This window comes from Plutella xylostella, chromosome 17, assembly GCF_932276165.1.
Source record: "Plutella xylostella chromosome 17, ilPluXylo3.1, whole genome shotgun sequence".
Taxonomy (NCBI): domain Eukaryota; kingdom Metazoa; phylum Arthropoda; class Insecta; order Lepidoptera; family Plutellidae; genus Plutella; species Plutella xylostella.
In genome coordinates, this window is record NC_063997.1 from 7,159,060 (window position 1) to 7,181,374 (window position 22,315).

At 39.2% G+C, this 22,315-nt stretch overlaps 1 protein-coding gene across 2 annotated transcripts; it reads right to left on the reverse strand.

The window, feature by feature from the left end:
- Positions 1 to 1,070: 1,070 nt before the first annotated feature.
- LOC119691545 (chaoptin) lies at positions 1,071 to 21,676 on the reverse strand. 2 transcript variants are annotated; one of them, XM_038109264.2, is made up of 6 exons: positions 21,508 to 21,676; positions 11,679 to 11,849; positions 6,657 to 6,801; positions 5,453 to 5,563; positions 2,377 to 5,369; positions 1,071 to 1,916 (listed from the first exon to the last, which is right to left on the reverse strand). In XM_038109264.2, the coding sequence occupies exons 2-6, from the start codon at positions 11,845 to 11,847 to the stop codon at positions 1,630 to 1,632; spliced, it is 3,705 nt and encodes a 1,234-aa protein (XP_037965192.2). In that variant the 5' UTR covers positions 11,848 to 11,849; positions 21,508 to 21,676; the 3' UTR covers positions 1,071 to 1,629. The 2 variants fall into 2 exon arrangements, with proteins under 2 accessions (XP_037965192.2, XP_048482927.1); XM_048626970.1 differs by lacking the exons at positions 6,657 to 6,801; positions 11,679 to 11,849; positions 21,508 to 21,676 and adding an exon at positions 6,208 to 6,230.
- Between the last annotated feature and the right edge of the window lie 639 nt (positions 21,677 to 22,315).

Genomic DNA, 22,315 nt, shown 5'->3' on the forward strand with positions numbered 1-22,315 from the left:
AAAATATTATTTTTTCAATCATCACTTTATGTCCTCTAGAGGGCGCAATATACATTTTAATGTAACGTCACATAGCCTATAACCATCGCGCAATTAATACGCTTCTAACGATACCTCATACATCAAAATCTATCAAGCTGTTTAGGCTACAGGAGGAAACAAAGAAACAGAAACAGACAAACATACATACATACATACATACAATCGAAAAACATTACCCTCCTCCTTCGGCAGTCGGGTAATAAGAATCCTTTTGAAAATCACACGTAGTAATTACCTATTTAACAGCAGCTGAACGTAATACCTACGACAATATGTTTAATAGTTATTCCTTGGAACAACAGTTTAATATTAAACTGTTGTAGGTAATGTAGACGTTATATTTTTTTGAGTTGTCAAATATTTCAGACTAAAAGACAAAGTAACTAAATAACTGGAACTTCCAATGGTATACCTAGGTATATGTAAGTACAGGTAGGCCAAACTTAGCAACTACATAAGTTCGTAACTTAGCCCATTAAGTTGGTTTGTTAATGAGCTTTACCTCTCTACTTGATGATTAAGTTGGTCGCTTTGTCATTGATATTGAACCTGCTAACTTACATATTGAACCCGAGCAAACTTACCTTTTGACTGTGGTTAGAGTGACTTTGAAAGTGTCTAATATTGTGTCACAGATATAGGCAACAAGTAGGTATCTAGTTCAACAATCAATAGGTACGCAACATAATAGCTTCCCTTTTTGATCCTGCAGGTTGACTGGGGGAAATCGCTTAGTTTATTTACATAAGCCCATCTTATTCTATATTATATTATATGCTGTTTTCAGTAGTCTTAGTAGTCCAGACGTAGTTGGTCGTCTTGATACCTACGTGCATAATCTGGTGCAGTACCTACATAATATACAAACTTTACTTATGCTAAGAACATTCAGATAGATTCAAAAGTAGGTACTAATTAGTATACCTAAGTACAGGTCAGTAATTATGTAAATAAAACAACAATTTGCAAAAAATAATTTACTCTTTATGTATGTACATTTTCTTTTATTATGCGTTGATAGTTGGTTCAATTTAAACTTAAATTGCTGAAAATATCTAAGTCTGTCTATATATATTAATTACAATGCATTTAAAGTAATTATTATTTTTATTGCATACAGAGTTTATAAAGATGAGTATCAATAATTAATTTATGATTTTGGTTTAGAATGCAGAAATAATTCAATAAGGAATATTATAAATAAACTAATCACAATAATGTTTAAAAGTATAAAAACATAAATAAATTTTAATTCAACTAACTGTGATTTTATTATGTTTCTTGAATTAGGTAGGTGTATGCAGTAACAAAATATTAATTATCCAGCTGAGCGACTACAATGAAATCGTAATAAATACAAAACATTACTCTTATCATTAATCACCTACGTAAGTTCTTTTAGTAAGTACTAAGTTTACAAACCTTGCAATTGACTAGGAAAATACAGTTACGATTTTTCGTGAATCTACCACAAGATTTTGCCACCGAATAGTCCATTAACTTTTTATATTTACATTCAACTATACTTACATTACATTACAACATAATCTACAGTAGGTTTCTATTCATATTTACACATAGCGCGGATCACCTGATTAGTGACGTCACGAGGGCACACGAGACCACGATCGCTAGACTACGATAGTGTGAGTGTGCGTCACTGGACAATGCGCTTGCATGGCACTCTGCCTCATCAGCTCTGAGCTGCAGCAGGGGGGTGCGCCGGCCCTGGGGGTCCTTGCAGGTGGCCGCGCGCACCTCGCGGCGCAGCTCCGCCGAGGCGTCGTTCTCCTGCAGCCAGCGCCGCAGCCACGCGCCCAGCCACGCCAGCTCGCACTCGCAGCGGAGAGGGTTGCCGGTTAGGATTAACCCTCCTAAGCAGAGAAAAAGTGAGTTGAGTATTGTAAATATTGGCCCGCCGCCGCTGTAGGGTTGCGAGTGAATTACGGGATAAAAAGTATGGTGTAATTTTAGGTCGGGAAATCAATTTAAAAATCATCGGGGTGTAACGGGGTAAAATTGATAACCCAAAGTGTGAATACGAATTCAAATTATGTAAGTATAAGCAATAAACCCCAACAAACACAACTTTGACCACCAATTGATATGACTGTATATTTTATTCGTGGAAAACTCACTTGATCGTAAAATCATTTCCAAGGAAAAATCTTATAAGTCGAGGCAAAGCTCACGGAAAAGTCGGTATAACATAAGTAAGTACAGATAATGCACAAAGAGTTTCATTGTGTACCTAAGATGAAACACGTGTATCTTGCTAGTGGCTTTGAGTGACTCGGGCATGTCTATGAAGGTATACACATAATACAAACAAACCTGAAAGCAATTTAGTTGCCACGTGACTCCAACTCGTAAAGTTCGGATAGAAGATTGCAGGATCAAGCGTCGTAAGTTGATTATAACTTATGTCGAGCCCCAATTGAGGAACTTGTCCTAAATGCTTCATGAATTCCGTTGGCAGTTTCGTAAGCGATGTTTCGCTAATCTTGACGAACAGCTCGTGGTTGTCGGCGAACGCCTCGAACGCCTCGTCGGATATGCTGGCGAGCTTGCCGCCGCGGATCTCGAGGTAGCGCAGCTGGCGCGCGGCCACGTGGTGCAGCTGCGAGGTGAGCGCGGCGTCGGTCCACTGCAGCAGCAGCCGCCGCAGCGCCGGCAGCGATGACGTCACGCTGGCCAGCCGGAACCCGCCGTGGTTCACGCCGGACCAGCACGGCACGCTCAGCGACCGCAGGGACGAGAGGGGACGGAAGGAATCTTCATCAACTATGTCTACGTACTTAAGGCCGTTCAAATTTAAATGAGATAAGTTGCTCAACCACTGAAAACTATTCGGCGTGATTCTTACGACCGGATTATACGAAATATCAAGAACGTTCAAATTCCTCAGTCGGCTCCACATTTTTGGCACTAAGGAGGTGAGACGATTATGACTTAGATCTAAGAAGCGAAGGTTCCCGAGCGACCGGACGTCGCTTTCTTGGAAACTGTTTATGTAATTCGACGATAAATTAAGATGCGTTAAGTTAGTCAAAGGTAAATAAGGCACTGACTTTAAACTTAAGTTTGCGAGGCTGAGGTGTCTCAGATTGGGGAGGTTGTGGAACAATTCCTTGAAGTTAGCTTTGATCGCGTTGTGGGCGAGGTCGAGCCGGCGCAGCGCCGCCAGTGCCGAGAACGTGTTGTCCGACAACACCGTCAGGAGATTGTGACCCAAATTTAGAGTTAACAAAAACTGCGTATTACGAAATATATTACTGTCTAAGTACTCTATCCGGTTATGGGACAGATCGAAGTACCGCAGAGTGAAGCCGACCTGCGACAGCGCCGTCACCGGGAACAGGCTGATGTCGTTGTGACTCAAGTCTAAGTGCTCTATTATAGTGTTTTTGAAAACGTCTCTCGGCAAAACTCGCAAGCTATTGTGAGATAACTTTAAATATCTTAACTTCTTCAAGTTATAAAATTGCTCAACAGACAGTTGCGCAATCAAATTATAAGATAAGTCTAGTATTTGGAGCGAAGAGAGCTCGGAAAAGGCTTTCCTTTTTATGGAATTTATATTGTTCTTATGAATGTCGAGGATTTCCAGATTATACGCCTCCCCGAAACAGTCACCCGATAGATATTCAATTTTGTTGTACGATAAAATTATTTGACGCACAGACGATTCGATATAAACGAAAAAATTGTTTGGCACTTCGAGTAAATCGTTGTGAGAGCAATCGAAAATATTTACAGAGATGTGTCGGCCGCCCTCGAGCCGCGCGAGCCGGTTGGCGCTCACGTTCACAGTGAACGTTACGTCTAACGACGACACATTATTAAACGAGTTTAAAGAAAAATATGACATATTATTTCCCTGAAGCTCCAATAACTCAAGCCTCGGTAAATTGGCAAAAGTCTCGAATTCCATCGAATCGATTATGTTGCTCGCGAGAGATAAATATCTCAAGTTCGGCAACTTCGTGAAACTGTGCCTCGTAAGGTTATTTATTCGATTATACGATAAATCTAAGTTTCTCAACTCAGCCATGTTCGTAAAAGTCTGAATGCGAATCGAACTGATAAAGTTGTACGCTATTCTTATGTTGTTAACGCCGAGTGAGATATTTTGGAAGTCGATATCTGACACTATATCTATAATTCTATTATAATCTAGATTTAAATACTTTAGGAATGGAAATGCAACGAGGTCTGATATTTTAAGTATGTGGAAGTCGTTGCTGTCAAAAGACAGCCATTCCAAGCTGTCTAATCCGCCGTCTATCTCGAACGGGTACACCCCGCTGAACAGAGTCGACGACGACTCCAGCACATGCAAAGAGCTTGTTACATTCGAGAAAGCCAACGGATGAATGTAATACAAATCGTTAAAGCTCAAATTAATCTCCTTTACTGGCAAGCTTGCGGGAAAAACGTTTTTATAAATCTGTGCGATCCGGTTACCCCTCAGATTGATAGTGGCGAGGGAGCTCGACCAATCTCGGAATTCGTTGGGAGATAGATTAGAGATGCGATTGTATCCGAGGTCGAGGTAGCGCAGCGAGCCGGGCTCGAGCGCGCCCAGCGTGTGCGGGACGGCGGAGAGGAAGTTGCCGGCCAGGGACAGCGTCTGCAGGCGCGGCGGCAGTGGAGGCGCCGCCCGCAGCCGGTTGTAGGCCAGCGACAGGTGGCGCAGCCGCGGGGCGCGCGCCGCGCTGTCGGGCAGCGCCGCCAGCCGGTTGTGCTCCAGCTCCAGCTGCTCCAGCGACCCGCGCGCCGAGAGGAACAGCTCCCGACTCACTGACACCAGACGGTTGTACGAGATGGAAAGCCGCTCCACGCGGTTGTTGGCGAACAGCGCGCGCGGGACCGCCGTCAGCTCGTTCAGATCGAGGATGATCTGCCGGATCTGAACCTCCTGCAGGAAGGACAGCTTGGAGGTGTCGTTTATTTTATTATTACTGAGGTCTACTTTTTCTATTTTTTGGGTTTTGTTGGTCGCGCACGCGGTCTCGTTACTGAGGGTTACGAGGTTGCTTCGTATGTGAACGGCATTAAGTCGTGGAAGATTGTGGAGGAGGTCGCAGGGGAAGGTGTGGAGGAAGTTGTCGGATATCTTGAGCAGGGTGAGGGAGGGCGGCAGCGCGGCGGCGGGCAGCGCGCGCAGCTGGTTGCCGGCCAGGTCCAGCTGCAGCAGCCGGCGCAGCGCCCGCAGCGCGCCCGGCGCCAGCACCGACACCTGGTTGTGGCTCAGGCTCAGGCTCGTCAGCGTCTCCTCCAGGTGGTGCCACTTGATCTCGGGCCCGAGGTAAGCGATGTTGTTGCTGAAACAAAACATTCGCAAATCTTTAAGAATTCAGTTCGAAAGTCCCGAGAATAATCCCCGCCATTTCGAACTTGTACTCACTTCTGGAGATTTAACCAATTCAAAACTTTTAAGTCGTTCAAGGCGTCTTGAGGTATTTCAGTGAATTCGTTGTATCCGAGATCTAATGACGCGAGCGTAACGGCCATAAAGCTGAAACAAAACAAATTGTTAAATTTCAGAAAGTTTTATTAAAATTTTATTTCGAGTTACCTTCAGCACGAATACATTTTAGAATAATTTCAGAGTATATTTAGCGAGCATTTCGTTTGTGTCGGAAATATGTTCAGTTTCAGAGTAGTTTACTGGTAAATATTGAATTATTCATAACTATTTAGATTTCAGAAGCTGAAGGCAACTTGTTCTTTTTCTTCGTCTCGGTTCGCTTAGCTTACACTAATACCTCAATATCGGTATGTAGGCGTATTTTACAATATAAAATGTTTTATATTCTAAGGTTTCTGGGTACATTAAGGAACTTTTTCATTTTCACTGTATGCATAGGCGATCACGTGATATCATCTGCAGACGATCGGATACGGAATGGGGACTGTCAAGCCTGGCACACTATATAAGGTGCTCCCTGCAGCCGGGAAATGCTGCTGCAGGTGCTGCAACACCCTGTATAACTAACCTGGACGCCACGCTTACATACAACAGAATGGGACAGCTCCACTGTGCTCAGTGTGACAGGGTGTTCAAGACGAAGTTCGGACTTGCCAGCCACATAAGAGCACATAACACTGTGTAGCAAGAGTCGCTGTTGTCGGATACGACGAAGAGGACATCATCATCACCTGAAGGCGCGGGGCTCGATGAGGTGCAGCTGCTGCAACACCCTGTATAACTACACTGGACGCCACACCCTGTATAACTACACTGGACGCCACACCCTGTATAACTACACTGGACGCCACACCCTGTATAACTACACTGGACGCCACACCCTGTATAACTACACTGGACGCCACACCCTGTATAACTACAGTGGACGCCACACCCTGTATAACTACACTGGACGCCACACCCTGTATAACTACACTGGACGCCACACCCTGTATAACTACACTGGACGCCACACCCTGTATAACTACACTGGACGCCACACCCTGTATAACTACACTGGACGCCACACCCTGTATAACTACACTGGACGCCACACCCTGTATAACTACACTGGACGCCACACCCTGTATAACTACACTGGACGCCACACCCTGTATAACTACACTGGACGCCACGCTACCTGAAGGCGCGGGGCTCGATGAGGTGCAGCTGGTTGGCGACGAGCACCAGCGTCTGCAGGCGCAGGCCGTCCAGCGCGCTCTCCGGCAGCACCTGCAGCCGCGACATGCTGATGTCCAGGTGCTCCAGCTCCATGGAGGGCCATTCTGTAGGATAAAAGTGTAAAGAAAAACGGGTTTCGTAAGTAGATATATAGAAAGATTACATTCTAAATCCTTTATTCATAAAAAAGTTAGTGGACGCTTTAGCTATTGAACTGTTTTGTCCCTCTCTGTCAAAGTATTAATATATTATTACATTCTTAAATTATTTTTAAACAGAAATTACAAATGGAAATGCACAACATAGACGGTACATTGGCCGGTACAATTTAACGGTACTATTATTACTAAGAGTAATTTCTTCCTGGCTACCTCGGAGGAGAGAAATTATACAAGAAAAGCTAAGGTAAGTAGTTTCCTATTAAACTCGCGAACAATGAAAAACAGTGGCATATGGAATTATGGAAATGGTGGAACTTTTTCATTGCTCGCGAGTTTGTGAGTAGGTATGGATGATTGTTACTATTTAACGGAAAAAACAGGTAAAGTAATTTTAATAAAATATGCTTATATTGTACCCTATAGTGACACAATACTTCTCTTATATCAGAATTCACACGATAAAACTTTATATTTTTATTGTTATAAGCACGTCTACTAGCTACTACTATTCACTATACGTCTATTTCAGAGCAAATAGGAACAGTAAAGAATCACCCTATCTTTACGAGAATGAGTTTAAGTATACCGATACTGGCGGGGCAGTGCGGCAATGTATCGTATTCGAAACTAGAGTGACCTAACAGGGTAGTCAGGGTTGCTGCACACGAAAGCAGATCGACATTACCAGTAATCTTCATCTCGTATATTCAGAATGAAGGGTTTTTTCTAATCCACGTCGACTTCTATTAACGAAAAAACGTAACTGTTTGACAAAAAAAAGCCGAACCAACAGCAACAGTGTCAGTCCTAATGTAAATAGCAGCCCTCAGAGCGGAGGCACGGAGGGGTCGCTACGTTTCCAACTAATGTTCCAACATTTTAATGTCACAATTATCGGCAAATCACGGATATTCTGAATTACGAATTGGCGATTGCCGACCCTCTTTCAGGCATCAATAGGTACCCGTTTCGAAACATCCTGTAATAAACAGGTAAAAGGTCGGCAATGGAAATCAAGAGTCCTCGATAAAAATTGTAACGGCTGTCATTAAACCTCCCTATAATCAAAAAGTTTCATGATTAATCAAATTAATTACTAAGTAGGTACCTACATGTTCAACATACCGAATAGCCCGTCGATATCGCCCCGAGCACTCGAAATCTTTGTCGTAAGATTTGTGGGGCCAAATAATAGCTCCAGGAAGTAATTTAGCGTCTATTTCCTCATTATTGCTTTCATAAAACACTGCCTGCTTTTTGTGCTCATATTACCCAATCCTACGTGATATTAAATAGCTAATCTAACCCGTGTTCTAATCGTTTAGAAGATGAGCTTTATGAAAGTTCGTTTATTATGATTTGACCCTCTAATTTCACGTTCCAGTTAATCAAAACAGAGGCCGAATTGTTATCTTTATTCCCAACAGTTTGGTTTGTGGAACTTGAAGGCTACTTCGGATTTGAAAGTTGAGGAGTGGATGCCTCGGGAGTCGGGAAACAAAATGTCTGCACTAATAATGCTGGGCCCGCGATAACAATCCCCGCTGATTTATTGGCGCTTTCGGTAAATACTTGCTGGAATCTTGCTGCTTCACATGCTACCCAGCAAAGCTAGTAAAGTAAATAGAATGTATGTATCTATCATATATATATGATACTTTCAGTATTGTACGTATGAGCAGAGCAGCTTTTCTTGTTAATATCTGAGGAAAATTTAAGGGATATTTTTAACTTAAAGCGACCTACACTATAATTATATTCTAAACAACACAATTATTATTATACAATCCTTTATAGGTGAATAAATAGGGAGACCTACATATGTAAACTGGAATTTTAATACCCTATTATAATTATTCCAACTAAATTTATCCCGGGCGTATGTGGAAATAGAAATTTTCATTTATGTTTGCTCCGGCATGTATCAAATATTCATGTCATGTGTTGCCGCGGTGCGCTGCAGACAAACTAATTAAAACTGATTATGTGAGTGCTGAACAACAGTTTGATGACTAAACGAGAAAGCTTAGTTATTTTGAACGTTATCGCATGGAATTTAGCCACTGAAATTAAATAGCTGGTTGGAAAAGTAGTCAATAACCCATCATGTGTAATATACCTAATAATTAAATTAATCTTAAGAATCGAATGAATCTAGTGTTCTTTATGTATGGAGATAACCTGCCTCCGGCTGGTTCACTGGTAAAAGTCTCTACAGCGGTTTGGTAAGAATACACCGCAATTTAAATAGATTAAAATCAAAGCTAAGCTGTAGGTTCTACAGTAAAGTATTTTTGTTGTTGCTTTTTGTGGGATGCAATGCCAATCCTATCGGATTTAGGAAAACTTTAAAGTCTTTAAAACAAAATACAGCATAGTGTATTTCAAAAATGAAACAAATAGTTAAAACAAAAAAACAATCTACCAGCTAACAATGTAGCAGTGTGGGAAATAATCCAAGCTTAGGAAGAAACGGTGTTTAGAGGTTTAGTGCGGGCTCGTACACAAAGACTACCAAGTGGGCCGAGAGGGGTTGGATCACAAAATATATCCAAATAGACCTTTATCTATAAGCTGAAAGAGTTTGGATTAGTGCGACTGTCCTTGACGCTCCAGTGGCCGTCTCGTTTGAAGTAAACATATCAGTCGCTGGTTGAGACACGCGAGCCCGAGCCGCACTTGACCCGCTAGTGTATCGATCTAATCACGCGACGGGACGTCGGCGTCGAATCATTTAGCGAAACTTCATGATTAAACTGCCGATGGCAACGCTACTCTTTCGGAAAACTTTTTTTTATAGCATTATTCAAAAGTTTAACAATGTGGCTTTAAGTGTAAATTCCGCTTTGTTTGTGGTTGGTTTGAAAATAAATGAAGATGGTACGGCCTGGTCGCATTCCTATTCAGTAAATCGCAAACAGTGTGTAATAATCCACTGTAGCCACGCTCACTCGGCAGACTGGTTGGAGATATCACACAACACAAACATTTTGAACATGTTATGGAGGAGCGAAGGTGTTGCCACTCCTCCATTGAAAAGGGAGGATCCTCCGACCAAGCTGGGCGGTTTAGCTTGGTGGGCAACTGCCCGACGGTTACATGTCGGGATTCTGTATATATACTGAGTAGCTGTAATTCTTAGATACCGCGATGTAGGATTTGGTATTTTGCTTTCACTCTTCCATGCCATCTGTTGGTCGTCCTTGATATCTCTTTGCTGGATCTATATCTTGACTTCTATGCTTGCGCGTATTCATTATAGATGTCGCCACAATGTATTCAAAAATTCATGATTTGACTACATTAAACCAATAGCCATGGTTGTTAGTTCAGAAATTCTCTAAATTAAATTATTTGAATATTCGTTTCGCAGACCCATAATATAGGTATATGCCGAAACTTTTCCATAGAATTGCGACCAGCACCTTCTTAAGTAAAATCCCAAGCCGTAAAATACAAAATGTTGCCTGGATGAAAATGCACTTTGCTATAAATCATGTCTCAGACCGTAACGACCTTTAAAAAGTTCAAGCTCAGTAACTCAGCAACTCAGTAGCTCAATGATAACAAGGTTGTGTCAGCTTCATAGGGCCCGTGAGTGTACACGCTATTAGTCAGTGCTGTTGATACAGCCGCCCGCCCCGGGCCGCTAGATGCTAACTAGACAATGATGAATAGACTACAAGTTACTCGCTTTAATCTCACTTAGATTATAAATGTGAAACTTTGAAGTTCGATTACGCATGCTACGCTGAATGGCTTACGGTATTTACTTGAAATGATAGGCATTAAGATACTTTATAGGTGGAGATAAAATAGTTTTAAACTTAAAAGCGATGCCAAGATTCCTTGCACTGTACGGTTGGTGCAAAAAGGGCGTAACAATTTGGAAGGAGGTCACAAACTCGTCTTCCTGACTACTGAATAAACAATCACTTCTAAAAGCATGTATTTCAGACGAAATTTCGTATTTCAAAATTCTGTTTTTGGCTGCTTTCGTGTGATTTACATAATGCATGTATGTGTGTTAGATAATTAATACTGATGCCTACGCCTGTTATTCATTAAAGAGTTTGCACACATTCACTACATAAACATTTTTAGCTGGTTAGTCTTAATGTAAAACGTAATTCTTAAGGCTTAGATTATCGGCCAATAATAAATACAAAATATTACTAATTTATTTATCTAATAGAAGAGATGGCAACAATAATAACACAAATTATGGGTTATGTTTTAGCACACTAGCGGGCAATGAAATTTTTCAAGTGACAATAGCACCAAATTACTCCTAAACGGAAAAGGCTACCTTACTCCCAGTTTCTATATCTCTATCTATCTATAACTGGTAGTTACTTTCATACGATTTTGACAGATTGTTACTTTTGATTATGTCAAAATCGTATGAAAGTAACTACCAGTTATGGATAGATAGAGATATAGAAACTGGCAGTTAGTGACGTCGTTTTCAATATTGAATAACATCAGTGCGTCAGAAAATTAGGTACCAATTAAACATTAATGGTGTTACCACAAAAAACGTTAAACATTGTTTAACAAGTGCTAAGGGCCTTACCACAAAAACTTAGACAGTATTTAACAGATGTTTAGCGCTGTCAAACGCCTATAAAATCTGTCAAATTTCGTTTTAAACACTTGTTAAACAATGTTTAACGTTTTTTGTGGTAACACCATAAAAAATTAATAATATGATTTTTTAAAATTAAAAATGTGGGACATTTGGTGTTGGCATTTTGTAAGTGGAGCTTTTCGTTGCTCGTTAGTGAAATTATTACACTTATAAAACATGTCGCACATACCCGGGAACCGGTGCAGCGGCACGGCCGTGCACGACATGTGCGCGCGCGTGCACGAGCACAGCGAGCTGGCGGCGCACGGCTGCACGCGCTGCTCCCCGCGCTGCTCGCCGCGCCGCAGCCCCGCCAGCAGCAGCGCCAAGCCCAGCGCCCAGCGCGCTGCTGACACCATCACTGAGGGGAAACAGATATTGCACTTAGATGTGACGGCCGTATACATAGAACAGCTACCTTAAGTGCCAATTTCTCCATAGTAGGTTAGAGCATAACCAGGTATTGGTGGCTGACTTTTGACACATCTGTCAAGAATTTAATATGGAGATGACGTATAATTGATGAACCCACGATGAACAAATTCCTAGTCAGTTAGATAACCGACTATGGAGAAATTGGGGCTCAGGCCAGATTTGTCAAAAGTCAACCAATAATCCCTGGTTATGATACAACCGAGTATGGTGAAATTGGGGCTAAGTAGCGTAGCTCGCTTGTCAAATCTGACGTAACTTGTACGGATCTGACTGATGATTAGCAAGCAAACGACGCTACTTATGGATTGGTAATTGCTTATGTTTGGTGGTGGTCACCCCACAGGCTTCCCGGTAGGCAAAGTGTTAGCCACCGACAGCGTTACGTGCTGCTAACTGAGTCTGCCTACCCACTGGAGAGATAGCTTGGAAGGCATCAATAAATAATCATTATAAATCGGGATTATAATCTGTTGTCCTTATCTTACAAAGCTCATAAGCAAGGGACACATTACGCAATATACTTGTAAAGCCTATCTTAGCTTAAAGTTGCTTTTTATCCCAGAATCAAAATAAGGCAAACATTTTAAAGCCATTGAAGCTCGCTGTGAACAGCTACAGTTAATATAAAAGGTTTTGTAACAGCCAACCCGTAACGCTACGTTAGCCAGCCTGTCCGATAGAGGAGAACCAGGACCATCTAGCTTTACAAAAAACGTACGAAAACGAGATGTCATACGATCGGTACATTTACTTCAACGAGATAGAGTTGAGGTTAGCGTAACAAAGCTTGAAACTTCATGTTTTGTATGCTAGAGTGGCCCCTCAGACTTGAGCATCTAGGTCCGAGGTTAATGTTCATACAATCTCTGTGCAATCTACACTGTTTTTGGAGTCAGGCTTTTAATTTTATTATAGTGCCCAAGTAGGTAGGTATATGACGAAGCCTAAGAGAGTTTAGATTACTGTTCCGACTTGATGAATCATCAGTCAGTACTTTTGTATTAGCATTTCCCGGATTCTATCCCCGTCAGGGACAGGTTTTAGAAAGATATTTGTATTTGGGTGTTGGATAAACTTAAATAACTTGGGTACAGTATACTTAATTATATTCATAATATTATACCAAACTGGTACTTCCAATCAATATATCATTTCCTAAACTACGGTATAATGTTCGCAATATTAGATTAAAGTACCTAAGTGGCCATTACAAATTCAACAAATGCTTTCTAACAGCGAACAAACTCCAACTCTGTGTTTAAATACCGCCTGATTCAAATTCAACTAGTTAGAAAACTTCCATCCATGTAACCTTTTGTAAAGTAAACTAATAGTTAACTGTGTGGGATTTAGCTCAATCTTTGGTCATGTATCAAGCTGCCTTAATATATCTGAAGTGTAGTTAATCTAGACGGTTATCACAGCAGCATGAATAATTCTGCCACTTAAATTTTGACTTACAAAGGTCTCTATGAGTGTGTATGTTACGTTTTATCAAAGGCTGAGCGTTTTAATGGGCGAATCACAAGCCGGGATCAAAAGGACGCCGCACCCTCTCTAATATAAACAGCCCAAAGTAGTTCAACACACATACACAACTTAAACAGACAAACATTTCGGCGAATACAAAATACCGACACGAATTGTGTGAATTAATTGCCTATTATATTTTCATATTTTGGTCCAATGACTTTGAAAGGAGAGTATGTACTAGAACTTTTAATTCCACAAGTAAAATATGGGGTGTTCTAACTTGAAAACGTACCTAAAAATCGGATGAACTATGGTTGGTGGGATCTAATTGTGGGCAAAGGGTGCGCTGATCGTATTTTGAGGATCTAAGGAAAGTGATGATTGATTTTGTGTATTCCAATAAACTTTCGTGTATCGGTAGTAAAGGAATTTAATCAATACCTTCTTAAATGAAATACACCATAGTTGGTCGAACCATCATCGGCATCGTCAAACCTTTGAATCGTGTCGCAGGTAATAACACGAACAGACAAATTCCAGCGATATGCTTTGAAGTTTATGTTGCCTGTAATAATTATGTTTGATTGAGAACAAAACAAACGAGTTCGTAGGAGCGAGTATGCGGGTCATAAAACAACATTCTTAGACAAAATGTTATTAATGTTTGGTATTAAATATTATGTTTGCCGTATATTTATATATCGATTAATAGTTTACATTAATCTTTAAAGCAGGAGAATACTTGAGATCTTTTGCCTCATATATCATTTAGGTTATTTTTTGCTCTATTCTACTTTATGCTTACTGATTTAAAAATACATACGCATGCTCATGACTGTAATTCCTGAAGGGGTGTCAGGGGTGACTCGCATTCGAGCCACCCGCTTTTCGTTGTAGGTACATTTGTACTCACGTGTAGATGTGTACCCTAAGTGCACTGTACTTACTCTAAAACGGTGATAAAACCTATAAAAATACCACTTTTCTATTTTTGAAAATAAATAATACCAACATTTCTAAGAGCTTACAAACAATAAATGATATTCTGTAGCTCATACAAGGAGGCCCGCGAAGCCCGCACGGGAGCAATTTCGTATTTACGCAAAAAGTTTTCAGGTATTTCTCACAGCAAGATAAGGGCTTCTTGAAGGTAAATCCGACCTTAGAGGGGGATGTTTTCTCATAAAAAACATTACACAAACCGTAACCTTTTCACCTACCGTGTTGTAATGAAAACTTGAAAGCAACGGCAGTATAAAATAGGTTCGCAGATAATATTAGATACAGAAACAGGATGGGAGAACAATTGAGAACATCGACATGAAGTCAGAGAGGCGATATTCTATCCGGATCTATTGCTGAGAGAGGCAATCATTCGTTTACAGAGAGATATTAAATTTGGTCTGGTTAACAATAGTATACATCAAATACGGACAATTACTACTGGTGGCATTCTTGCCTACCCCATTAGGGACATGATAGTGATACTCTATAAAATTTAAATAAGTTACATCATGAAATTTTTGCGGTGTCAAGTACAGTCAAACTATAAAGTCCTGACATCAAAGAGTGCGATTTTTTATGATCATCACTTATTTACGAATTACTTTTACATACATTTTTAAAAATAAAATACCGGTTGACTATGGATTTTTAACGGATTTGTCCTTTAATAAATATAACAGATCGATTAAATATTTGTTAGGATCCACTTCCGTTTTCACGACTTTATAGTTGGACTGTTAAAATATACTATATACGATATAATATTTGCTACGGCTGCTACGGCTACGACTTGCTACGCTGTATTCAATTTCGTGCTACGAAATTGCTACGCCGCGCCGTAGTCAGTGCATGCTATAGCTATTGTGCTCTTTGTAAAATCAAACAAGGTGGTCCTGAAATTGCAATGAGTATTGAATTGACCAACACGTACGACTTTCGTATTCAATAAATTTAATCAAAATAAAAGCTTTCCATTTCATTTATTTTATTACGTCGATATTTTTAATATAATTACAATGATTGTGTTGGTTACATAATACATTTAATCTTTAAATAATGATCTTTATTAATTTTAATATAAGAAATAAAAAATACACTTGTATCGTAAAATACAGAGCTGCTTGTCACGCCATTCAGGCTATTGTGTCAAAATAAGGACATCGTGTCGTCTGTTTGATATCAATTGTGCGCTTTGAATAAAAATCTGCGCACAGATTCAAACCAAAGACTTGCTCTGTACGTTGGGATGTATTCATCGTGACTGTGTGGTATTATCTACAGAAAAGGGGGCATGCATGTAGCCAGGGTGTTCAGTTTCAGTTTTGCGAATATTCCATAAAAATACAGCGTGATACATAGGTACATTCGGTCAATGTAACAACATAATATAGTTTTACTAACGTGTTGTAATTTGAAACTAACATTTATTTATTTGAAATTAATATTTATTTATTTATTATTGTGCGGGTGCAGATCAGTCAGAATAGCGTCCGTTTCCAATGAAGTTGTTAACTTATGAGTTTTCAGGAATGTATGTATAATGTTAACATTTAAAAAACGGCGATATACGGCTCGCGACCTATCACGTGAGTAAAAATGTACAGCGAAAAGTGGGTGACTGATCTGGTGTTAAATACACTTACGGGCAATGAAAAGGTTCCACTGTGAAAAGCACTAAATTCCTCCTGAACGGAAAAGGCTTGCTTAATGACGCCTTCTGGAAAATTGAAGTACATTTAACAGAGCAACATGATATTACCAACTAAAAACAGTAATATTTTGTTGAAGTTTTAAATTAAATGTTTGAAAAAATTTGGGTCGTTTGGTTTTGTGAGTGGAACTTTTTCATTGCCCGTCAGTGTAAAAGACATATACCAGTGTGATGGTAAACGGTCCAAGCTAGGAATCAGGTTTAGAAGTGAAGAGAATACGCAGTAAGGTTCCATTCGAGTGACCTAGGCTCTTCAGCCCGCAATTGATAGCTTAGAACAGAATAGTATCTTCTATGCATCTCGCATGGAAGTAAAAGGTACTTCGTAAGTACTTATTATTTCCATGGCATCTCGTCAGTCAGTGACCCTCTTCAGTCAGTAACTGTCAACTAACCTAACTGGATAATTCTTTCACAGCGCTAAGAAGAAAACCTTGGTTTCATAATAATAATACTGATAATAAACATATAATTAACATTGCTCACTGATACGCATATGAGTAACTTGTTTTACTTACTCATTACTCAGTCCTTGATACCCCCATCCCCTTCCCTTTACCCATCGGAGGTAAGAATTCTCATTAAATAAGTGAAGAGGAGGTAAACCCCGTCTATTATTAATTCATTTGGGATTAAATGAGAATTGGAAAAGTAAGTTTAAAAGTAATAAATTAATTCTATTACGCGGAGGCATGCAGTTGACTTTTAATTTTAATTAATTGCAAAAGTTATGGCCGATTTCAATTAAGTGCCATCAATTGTGGATTTATAAAGATTACTGGGCGGGAAACCCTTTGAATTTCAACAACAGGTACTTACTGATGTAATACAGCGATAGCTATGTATATGTATATGTTTTATGCCAGTTTTTTCGAAGGATTCGATATAATAATGAGGAGTCCATGTAGTATTTCTACAATAACAGTATCTACAATATTTTCAATACTTGTGCCGGTTTTTTCCACCTTTGAATACTTAGCTAAAGGAAAACAAAAAAAAACCTACTTGCCGCGGTCCGGATTCAAACCGACCTAATTTTACAGAAGTCATATAAAGTTACTGACTCAATTAACGGTGGTTTGTATGAAAGTATCTCTTTGTCTTTTTTATTATTAGTATTAGCTACTTTTTACCGTATTTTTATCAATATGTAGGTATTTATGTTATATCTACAAATCATAAAATTTCACTAATATACCATGTGTAAGAACAAATTGATTACAACATAACAAGTTACACAAAATCATATTTTCTTGTTGAAATAAATATATATACGAGTAGTCAACACCACATCTAATCAGCCTGCAATCCAACAGTGTTAAAATCTTCTGCCAACTGTGAGGAAATTGGTAACAATCCCCCGAATGAGGCGTTTGTTAAAAAAAAAAAAAAGTTCCTTTTTGGAGAAATAGATGGCGTTGTCTGGGGTTGTACCAACTTTCAAACCCTCAGAACACACTCAGATCACAATATGTTATTCTGTGAGGCTAACGAAATGTGAAAGTGACGTATAGTGCCACAATCTTATCTGTTCCGGTGGTCAAAATGTGCAACTAACGTGACGTCATTGTCAAACGCCATTTCATACTCTGTGCGTTATTTGAGTTGTCAATTTCTGCGAAGAGGCTGACGCTACGTTATTTAATTTGTTTTGTGATTTTCTGGGTGAAATAATGACAAAAGCGCTGTAATGTGATGAAAGAAAAGTAGTACTATATATATTGGCTTTTATGCAGGAAGAATAACATATTCAGGCGCCTTTAATTCCGTTTGAAAAATTGGAAGAACAAGCCTGCAGCAGCTACAGGTTAGTGTTGCCAAATATGACGAATAATTTTACCCATATACTCCATGTAATTTTATTAAATATTTTCCCGAGAGCGGAGAGGCCCGTGCTCCAGCAGTGGGGACGGGATGGGTCGTGAATAGTCGTGATACTCGTGATGAAAAGTATATAATCATTATTTTTCTTTGATTACAGGTGTGAGGACATGACATGATACTTTAAATCTTATGCCATACGAGTATACCAAGAAGAATTTCTCGCACCTGCAGCGATTTTAGACGAAATAATGATGATTAATGACATGTGATTGTTTTCCCAACCTATCAAGAGTTGGCTGAAAGAAATTGCTTTTTGGCAATTAGCCTTTGGAAGGAGACCCGTGCCCCAGCAGTGGGGACGTGATGGGTCGTGATGATGATGATGATGAATTAACCTTTGCACACTGTCTGAATTTCTTTTAATTGTATGCTCTTGTTTCTATTTACTTTAAAAATGTTAAATAAAGTGTTCAAAAATAACAATTAATAGTTTTTTTTTAAGTCGTATCTCGTTATTCCCACGACCCACATATATATTACCTATACCATTGTAATCTAGATTTAATCTCCTATATCAGAAAATAATCAGAACTAATTTTATTTCTGTTCGCCGTGGACAAATTTTCCATACAACAAATGTCGTTTGATATATATTATTATATCCTCTTTCATTTACTATCGACCCTATATTTTGATTTATCTATACTTATGAATGTACCTAATTATAACAATAGGTGATAGCAGAAATGCATTGTCGTTTAAACCAGAAATAGGCAAAATTTAATCGATGGCATCACTGGATTCGATCACAGCGAAGTCGCCACCGGAACAGATAAGATTGTGGCACTATAGGTAGGTAGAATTGTAGTATTATTTTCTCTATGATGTCGATGTCACTGTTGCTTCAGCGTTCAGTGCGATTGTGCGTACAGCCGTTCTTTTCAAGTTTTCTCAGTTTCCTTGTGTTTCTCCTGTATTAATTGAGTTGTAGTTGAGCTATCTGCTCCTCCTCCCTTGATACTGTTCCTCCCTTGATACTGTAGAGTTAGTGCACTTGAGATAGTGACTCTTTTGAGATAGTGACTCTTGTGAGATAGTGACTCTTGTGATAGTGACTGTCCCTTGATACTGTAGAGTTAGTGCACTTGAGATAGTGACTCTTTTGAGATAGTGACTCTTGTGAGATAGTGACTCTTGTGATAGTGACTGCTATACTGTAATAATGCCTAAGGACTATGGATCATGGTCCCTTGCCAATCTGAAGATAGAGTTACGAAAACGGAATGCCAAACTAACTGGACGGAAAGCCGTCTTGGTTCAGAGGTAAGTTTGATCAAAGCATTTACAATAATAAGAACTATTCACTAAGAACGGGTAGAACTATTCACAGAATACTTAGCACTATCCCAAGCCACATGCAGTCTGAGCCTCGGAAGGATGGTTCGCGCTACCACCCGACATTTAATCACAACTAGTGAGTTCTTATTCTGAGTTTAGTACTCTTTGCTCTCTATGTAATTTTTGACAGTTGGTACACTGCGTTTTCACGCCATCTATCGGCTTACCCAAAAGCTCAACTGACAGCTGTCAAGGAAAACGGCTCATTCATAGAGCTTTTTGTCACTTTAAAAAGGCTTTACAAATTACTTTGTGGTATACGAATTTTGACTTTTTAAGAACGACAAAGAGACGATACTCGTGTATTTCAAAGTATTTTTAACCTCCTCTAAACCTAAAACACGGTTTATGAATTTCGGGATGAGAATATGGAGTAAACCTATACGTAAAATTATACTGACTGTGTTCATCAACACATAATTATATATGTAATTATTTAAATTAATAATCAAATTAGACCAATTACAACACAAAGTTTTCTGCAAGAAGATACCTACTATTAATAGTACGACTAGACGTATCTAAAGTGTATTTTCATAATTTGCTTATTCGTGATCCAATTTGAAACGATTTATAGGTCAGACACACATAGGTACATGGAGAACTAGATCCAATGATAGCCAGAAACCCAAAATAGTTCGGTTCTGCCATATACGGTTACATTTTTAATGGAGTTGGGCTGGCTCGCACTATATCTCCACTCAATTTTCTGGTTTGACTTCTACAGTATTTTCAATCTGTATTTTGATCGATATTTTGTTGTTTTATATATACCTACTACCTATGATTATCTTAATACCCTTTTTTGATTCTTTCAATATTTCTATTGGAGTTTGACTGTTTCAATAATCAACCTTTTGGTTTTGTATAACCAGTTACTACCAGTTATGAATAGTTAGTGAGAGATACTGGTAACATTGCATTACTTCCAAAATACTAACGAATCTTGGGGAACATTACCGCACCTATCGAAAATATTGGTGAGCTTTGGAAAGCCATGCCGGACCTTGGAAATATACCTATTCGTAGCCTGGGAAACATTTTGGGAAAGGCCTAAACACATCAGTAAACTGTGATAGGCTACAGGCAGGGAGAAGAGTCACGGATTGATCCATGGCTATATATTTTTTTTTTTTTTTAAATCATTTATTTATCCCAATTACATGTTTTTACTTAATTCTATCTAGCCACTATCGGAAACCACTAGGTTTATCTGTAGCAGCGAGTGTTACTGGCAGAAAGTTACTAATTACTTAACTAATTTAAACGAAACAGAGTTACATTACCTACTTAAGTATCTAACAATTAACTTATATATTACAGTTCCTAGATGTCTTATTTTTAACAAGAAAATCTTTTATCTTACTTTTATACTTATGAATATTGCTATTTATATATAGATTCTGAAGGTCGTTAGGAAGTTCGTTGACAATATCCGGCAAAAAAAATATACAGGATGGAATGGTGTAATGCCACCAGAAGGGGATACTCTTAATAATCATCATCATTATCATCACAACCCATAACGTCCCCACTGCTGGGGCACGGGTCTCCTTCCAATTCTCTTAATAATGTATATTGAAATATTACTCAAACAAAAACATTTCTTTATTTCTCAAAAGAAATAAAACGAATATTGGACATCAACCAGCATTATTAAAGTAGTAAGATGGTGTAAATTTTTATTTAAAATACTCTTCCGTAATATTCGCAGAATGGGTTTAAAGTAAATAAATATATTCCTTTAGGAAAGCTTAACGGCAAAGCTGTCGACCGGGCAGGTATTAAATATTGCAACAATGGGTAACTTTAATTTTACATTTACTTCATTTTATATGAGAGCTCAGAAGCAAAATTTTCTCTTTCGGCCTCGGTCCGCATTAAAGCCTCTCGCCTCTTTTAAAAGTATTACACCTTCCTAATTGAATTCAGAAACTGGTAGGCGAAAGTTACAATAACACCCTTTGAAAATAACTCTGCAAATGTAAATGAGGGCGACCTATAACAAAGTTACGAGACAAAAGATCAAATTAAGTCAACGTAGATTTGTAAGAAGCTTAACTGCGATACTCATTTAAAATTTTCTAATCCCATTACTCGACTGAGACGAGAACTTCCATGCCATCAAATCATTAACTAATGTGATGAGCAAACACAAAAAAAAAACACTTACGTTGTATGTTATTTACATCGCTGGTAAAGTCCAAAAAAATCCAGAAAAGAGAGGTACTGCGGTTGAAAACTTTATCCTTTATGTTTTTTGTTGAGCACTTTGAATAGTTTCGTTGGCGCGGTCATGTCGGAGCGCGGGCGGGCGGCGGACGCGGTGGCGCGGCGGCGGCGGCGGCTCCACTGCCGGCCGGCGGCGGCGGCGGCGCGAGCGGGGCGCCTCCACCTGCTGCCCTCATCCTCTCAATTTAGAAGCACGAAAATTAAAAATCCATAAAAGTTTAACTTTTAACTGATTGAGGATCATTGTGGTAAGTAATTGTTCGTTTGATGGCCGGGGGCTGGTTTTCGGTTTTATCAACTTTGTGTTTTTGTACTTTGATCGCTTTGAGAGATTGCCAGTCTTGCGTGTTTTGCGCATTCTAGTTTTTTGCTTTCATAAAATTCGACACACCGAGAGGAAAGAAAAGATTCTCCGTTTTGTTAGGTGAACTGAGCATATCTGTAATTGGTACATGTTACAGAAAAGTACCCATCTAACCTATTTTGTAAGTGTATTTTAACATGTTACTGTTGATGTGCCATATTAAATAAATGAATAAACTTTTAGGGTCCCCAGATTTGTAATAAAAAGAAAAATATACCATGGAAAATTTGAAAATGCGTTTCTTCCTTTCAAGTGAGTAAGTATGTGTCGGTACCGCAATGCCCGAGCCCATTATTACATTAAAACTGAAGAGTAGTGAGTGGGCACAGCAACGAGGTGTGAGTTATTAGAACACGGCTCTTCTTGGCTCTTTCAGGATATTTTA

What these genes read in the sequence shown, in the direction of transcription:
- LOC119691545 (XM_038109264.2), bottom strand. Translation starts at nt 11,847, where the DNA reads ATGGTGTCAGCAGCGCGCTGGGCGCTGGGCTTGGCGCTGCTGCTGGCG. An exon ending in GCCGCTGCACCGGTTCCCGG is followed by an intron (nt 6,802 to 11,678) that starts GTATGTGCGACA and finishes TTTATCCTACAG; the next exon opens with AATGGCCCTCCATGGAGCTG. An exon ending in ATCGAGCCCCGCGCCTTCAG is followed by an intron (nt 5,564 to 6,656) that starts GTAGCGTGGCGT and finishes GTTTTGTTTCAG; the next exon opens with CTTTATGGCCGTTACGCTCG.